Source organism: Cupressus sempervirens, chromosome 1 (genome assembly GCF_028749045.1).
Source record: "Cupressus sempervirens isolate cs-2001-9-10 chromosome 1, ASM2874904v1, whole genome shotgun sequence".
NCBI lineage: Eukaryota > Viridiplantae > Streptophyta > Pinopsida > Cupressales > Cupressaceae > Cupressus > Cupressus sempervirens.
The window spans coordinates 518,718,981-518,725,040 of record NC_143118.1 but is presented as its reverse complement, the minus strand read 5'-3'; the positions used below and the strand labels follow the sequence as shown (position 1 = coordinate 518,725,040).

The 6,060-nt window shown below is 41.4% G+C and overlaps 1 protein-coding gene across 1 annotated transcript; it reads left to right on the top strand.

Annotated features, from left to right (window-relative positions):
• Nucleotides 1–4,664: 4,664 nt before the first annotated feature.
• LOC149578513 (uncharacterized) lies at nt 4,665–5,726 on the top strand. The gene is made up of 2 exons (XM_089800656.1): nt 4,665–4,951; nt 5,444–5,726. The coding sequence occupies exons 1-2, from the start codon at nt 4,665–4,667 to the stop codon at nt 5,724–5,726; spliced, it is 570 nt and encodes a 189-aa protein (XP_089656782.1).
• Nucleotides 5,727–6,060: the final 334 nt, after the last annotated feature.

Genomic DNA, 6,060 nt, shown 5'->3' with positions numbered 1-6,060 from the left:
CCCTTCAAGAAGGTTCAGCAGTAGTATTTATATCTCGTCTGGGATCATTGTAAATTATCAGTCATCTACTATTGCGAATATTATTCTGCTATTCATGTTCATTGTCTGTATGCATTTATCTCTTTACCAGTATGATAAACATTTGGCGTCGTTGCTTTATGAATCTGGAAGGTAGAAGAAATGAAGATTAATGCCAAATCAGCTTAACAAGGATTGAAATAAGGCGAAGGGAAAAGATGAAATCCATATTGCGCAAGATAATTTAATTCTGGCTTAGCAAGCCGAACGTCGACGGAGATTTCAAAATATTGCCGGTGGAAATCGTAGCACAAAAGAATTGTTGGAGGAGACTCGGCAGCAGGTGGAATTGGTGAAAGAAGCACGGGAGGAGTTCTTGAATTTTTGTTTGCCGAGGGAAGAAAATTTAGACAGAAGAGCATCAACTTGCATGACTTGTAGTGTCGACGGAGCACGAGCGTGGAGTGACCTCTTCGTCCAGGATAGACTTTCATGAGAAACAATTTTAGAGGATTTTTCGTCTTCACCAAGGTTCCCAGCTGTCAACACCTCCAGTGTGGGAGTGCAGACTGCCGGTGTGAGAGTTCAGACTATCGGTGTGGGAGTGTCGATCGCTGGTGTGGGAGTGCTGACCAGTGTAGGAGTGCAGACCTCTAGAGTTATGGTAGGACCCAAAGAAAAGCTATCAAAATTTGAAGGTGATGGTACAGTCAACCCCCTTTGACATTATAAGACATGTGAGATGATCTGGCAGGCGAATAGAATCAAAGATACCGATGAATGGGTCAGGCAATTTTTGACAACCCTATGGGGTGTCGCGATTGATTGGTTTTCGGATACGGATCCACAAAAGATAACATTAAAAAGGAGTTCTTGATAGAATTTAAACTCTTGCAAGATGATAATGAAATTGTAGTGAAAATTTTCAATACCAAGCAAAGGAAGCATGAAACTATCGTGTCTACACTAGAAGATTAAAAGACTTAATAAACAAAATGGAAAGGAAGCTAGCGGACAGATTGTAGAAAAGGTGGTTTGTGGATAGCCTACACTCATAATTGCGAAGGAAAATGAAAATTGTACCACCATCATCATATGTCAATGCTTACAACAGAGCACTAGACCTTGAAAGTGTGCACAAGACAAAGAAAAAAAAAACTAGCTCCTCTGACTCTGATAATGAAGAATCTGTTGGAGATGATAGCAGCGATGACAAAAGTAGTAGCAAAAAGGTTCGTGCCTTACAAAAGGATATGGTTTGAATGATGAAGGAGTTTAAAAATATGCAGAAAGAGCCAAAAGGTAGTGAATTGTGGTGCACAGAATGTAAGACCGACGGTCATACTAAAGGATCGTGTTCGAAGAACCAATTCTGTGATATCTATCAGATCATGGGACATTAAACAAAAGACTACCCCTTTAACATGAAAACAAGAGGATCTCCGCAAGTTCTTTTCACACAGGAGGCTTCCCCGTTAGGTGGTAATGAAAACACGAATGCCGCTAGTGCTACATCTGGAGGATACAGGAATAATCGACGTGGACAAAATAACAACAACAATAACAATACCAATACGAGAAAAAGCCAGATTCAGTATGATGCAAATGGATGACCGATTATTTAGTGCTAAGCATGTAACTTGTGGAGGCATTTTGTGCAGGAATGTCCAATAGTAAATACACCTCAGCTATTGTGTCGATGGTTTGGACCCAACGATTACAACAACTTGAAATGTCCAAAATCCAGAGTGAACTTGATCACTATTCAAGCGGATGAGGAAGAAGTTCTCGCAATTACATGGCAACAAGCAAAAGAATATCTAGACCCCACCGAAGAAAAGAAGAAATTTGCGACAGCACGAGTAGAGGTTAGAAAAGTATCTCAAGCAGTAACACCTCCGGACACCATCGGCACCTCAGCAAGGAATTCTGTCGAACAAAACATAGTATGAAAAATTTTGCAAATGGAGGTGCAAGTAAAGGTAAGTGATTTTCTTTTCACCATGCCCCAACTTCAATCTTCTCTTTCAGATATGGCAGGAGAATCAAGCCTCGAGAAGGGAAAGTCACCAGGAGAACCGAGTCAAAGAAAAGAAAAAAAAATTGTTACGAGAGGAGAAGATCAGATGTTGCTTGCACTGATGTCTGGACGACACCCCATAGTTGTTGAGATGGGGATACTTGGACATGTTCTCATAGACACCATAGTGGATGGAGGATCCGTCATAAATGTATTGCCAAAAGAGACTTGGAGGAAACTTGGACAGCCGACATTGTAGCCTCCAAGATTTCAACTATTAACTGTCGATCAACATGGCATTAAACCACTGGGTATTCTCATGGCACAATTGGTAACCATTAGCACCCAGCCATTTCTCATGGATTTTGTGGTGATTTCATTGAAAAAGAAAGGCTATGACACCATCCTAGGCTGTGGGTGGCTTATCGAAGCAAGAGCTCAACACGACTGGAGGAAGAACACTTTATCCCTTGAAAGTAAAGGTCATCGATTCATCATTGATCTACATACCCAAATGGTAGGGGAAGAGGCCCTATCGTCAAATTTTGAGGGAGAGGAGGACGAAGATAGACGATGAATGGAATTGGATCAGGAGGGCATCCTCTGATTGGACAGGGAAACAACGAATGACGACTTGGATTCTATCAACAGTCTCTACCACTGGCAAATGGAGGACTATGAATTATTTCACAGCTGCAATATTCTGTCAATTGAGAATGAATATCTGAAAGAGTTTAGTGAAGTAAAGGAGGGGGATGCACCATTGGATGTTACACCTGCCCATGCATTCAGTGAAAGAGAGACAATCAAGTCTAATGAAGCTACGCTGCAAACAATGAATTTGGAGGATGAAGCAGAGCCAAAGAATATACTAGTTAGAGATAATTGGGATCCAGTACTCAAGGCCATGACATTCAAGATATTTATGGATTACAAAGATGTTTTTGCATGGACATACAAGGACCTCAAAGGAGTACCGTCAAAAATGTGTGTGCACCGCATTCCACTGGTGGAAGGAGTTGTACTTGTATAAAAGTGACCCTACAGGATGAATAAGAACTATGCTGGATAGGTTACGAAGGAAATCAACCAGATACTAGAAGCTAGCATTATCTTCAAGGTACAAACCAGCGAATGGGTGTCACCGATAGTCATTTCATTGAAGAAGGATACTATTCAGATCCAGATATGCATTAATTTTAGATGCCTGAATGTAGTGATGATTAAAGATCCCTTTCTGATTTCGTTCACAGATAGCATTCTGGAGGAGGTGGCAGGACATGAAATCTACTCTATGGATGGGTTCTCTGGATATAATCATATTTCTATAGTGGAGGAGGATAAGTTGAAGACAATGTTTGTTGTTGAAGATGGGGTCTATGTGTACAACCGGATGCCTTTTGGGTTGTGTAATGCACTGGCCACATTCCAGCGGATTATACTGCATATCTTTGACAAGACATCTATGGGAAATTTCAAGGCCTTCTTGGATGATTAGTCAATATTTAGCACGGAGAACGGAAACCTGGTAGCACTTGGTGAGTGTATGGAGAGATGTCGCAAGGCTCGGCTAGCATTGAATCCTAAGAAGTGCAGATTCATGGTTCTGCATGGCAGACTGCTCGGACACATTGTCTGTAAGGAAGGATTAAAGATAGATCCCGACAAGGTGAGAGTCATTCTGGAAATGCAGCCATCTACTAATGTGACGGAGGTAAAATCTTTTCTCGGGCATATAGGTTATTATCTAAGATTTATTTTTAAAAATTTCAAGTTATCCCAACCGTTAGATAAGATAACCTGCAAGGAAGAATCATTTAGATGGGAGAAAGAGCAGGATGAGGCATTTGAAGGGCTGAAGGTACGACTGACTACAACACCCATCCTGGCATATCCGAATTAGAATAAAGAATTTCATGTTCATGTGGATGCCTCCAATTATGCGATCAGCGCAACCTTGGCACAAACTGGTAATCACAGACTGGATCATCCAATATACTTTGCCAGTCGGTTGCTCTCAAAGGCCAAGTAGAACTACAGCATGACTAAAAGAGAAGCCTTGAGAATGGTTTATGTTGTGCAAAAATTTTGTCATTATTTTCTTGCTACATAGTTTGTGTTTTATGTTGATCACCAGGCCCTGTTGTACATAATTAACAAACCCGTCATCCAAGGGAGGATCAGCAGATGGCTACTACTATTGCAGGAATTTACTTTCAAAATCATTGTCCAGCCAAGAAAGAAACACATCAGTGTTGACCACCTGTTGCGGATCAAAATAGGGGAACCAACGGATGGTGTGAATGATGACTTCCCTGACGCACAACTATTCCAGATTGGGGTACTACTAGAATGGTACAGGAGTATTAGCAAGTAACTGTCAATAGGACAATTTCCCATGGAGATGTCACCAAATGATAGGTGCAAGTTGATAATCAGAAGTCGTACATTTCAATTGATCAATGGGTTGCTCTACAAAATGGGGCCGGATCATATTCTTCAGCAATGTGTGTTAGAAGAAGAGATACCGCAGGTGTTAAAAGAAGCACATGAGGGTCCCGCGGGAGGACACATGGGACCTAACACCACTGCACGGAAGATATTACTCACAAGACTCTAGTGGCCGATGGTGTACAATGATGCGCACGAATGGATCGTTCAATGTGACACTTGCCAATGGGCTGGGAAGCTGCTGAAGAGAGATTTCATGCCACTTCAACCCTCTCATGTGCAGGAACTTTTTGAGAGATGGGGACTAGATTTCATTGGACCACTGAGGGTGAGCAAGACTCGAAGGTGCCGCTACATCATTGTTGCAACGGAGTACTTGACCAAGTGGGTAGAGGCCCGTGTGCTACCAGATAACTCGAGTGTCAGTACTATAAAATTTATTTATGAACAAATCATCACAAGGTATAGAATCTCGTTACAATTAACAAGTGATAGGGGAGGTCATTTTGTTAATCATGTTATTCGACTGCTCACCACTTAGTTCAAGATTTATCATTCACTGTCGAGTCCGTACTATCCAAGAGCAAACAGGCAGGCAGAGGCCACCAATAAAATTTTGGTATCCATCATCTATAAATCCTATGTGGTGGAAGGTACTGATTGGGAGGAGAACTTACCTGCTACCCTCTAGGTGTACCGCACGACATTCAAAGTGACGATCGGGCACACACCATTCCAGCTAATGTTTGGACAGGAAGCAGTGGTCCCAACAGAGTTCATGATTTTGAGTCTCCGAATAGCATTGGAAAACAAATTGGATGATGAAAGAAGCTTACAAGAGCGATTGAATAATTTGAATAAACTAGAGGAGAAACAGTTGTTGGCATAGTGGGCAACAAAAGTGGCACATAACAGATGCAAACTCTGGCATGATAAGCATCTGAAATGTAGCAGATTCCAGCAGAGACATTTAGTACTAAAGTATGATGGCCGTAATGAAATCAAGATGAGAAAATTCAAAGTGCAATGGACTGGACCATATCAGATCCAAGAAATTAGCAACAGTGGGGCAATCAAACTAGCAACCTTGGATGGACAGGAGATAGCTCAGTCAGTTAACGGATCCAAGTTGAAACCATATCGTGCAAGAAAGTTCTCACCGTCATTGAATCCTCTCTCGTCATCAGTACAACACTCTCTGGCGATGATGTCATCCAGAGGTACCGCTGTTAATTGATGTATGCGAATTTTGAACAAAAAAAAAATTTGAAAAAAGAAAAAAAAATTGAAAAAAAAAAATTTTGAAAAATAAAAAATAAAAAATTTAAAAATAAAAAATAAAAATAAAAAAAAGGGGGCCCCATAAACACAAAGGCCCGCGAACTGAAAAGTCCCATGAGCAACTGCCTGTCCGCGGGCAGTTAAAGTCCTGCGGGTCTGTGGGCAGTGAAAGTCCCGCGGGCAGCTATCCGTGGGCATAAAGTTTTCCTCCTGTAGAAAAAAGCCCTTGCAGGCTTAACATCGTTTCTTCATAACTCTCTCACCAGATTCACCAGACATTGGATCAAAGT

Bases quoted from the DNA above. Each gene is read 5' to 3' on its own strand.
- LOC149578513 (XM_089800656.1), top strand. From the start codon at position 4,665: ATGGTGTACAATGATGCGCACGAATGGATCGTTCAATGTGACACTTGC. The intron at 4,952-5,443 runs GTATAGAATCTC...GAAATGTAGCAG, and splicing joins TATGAACAAATCATCACAAG to ATTCCAGCAGAGACATTTAG.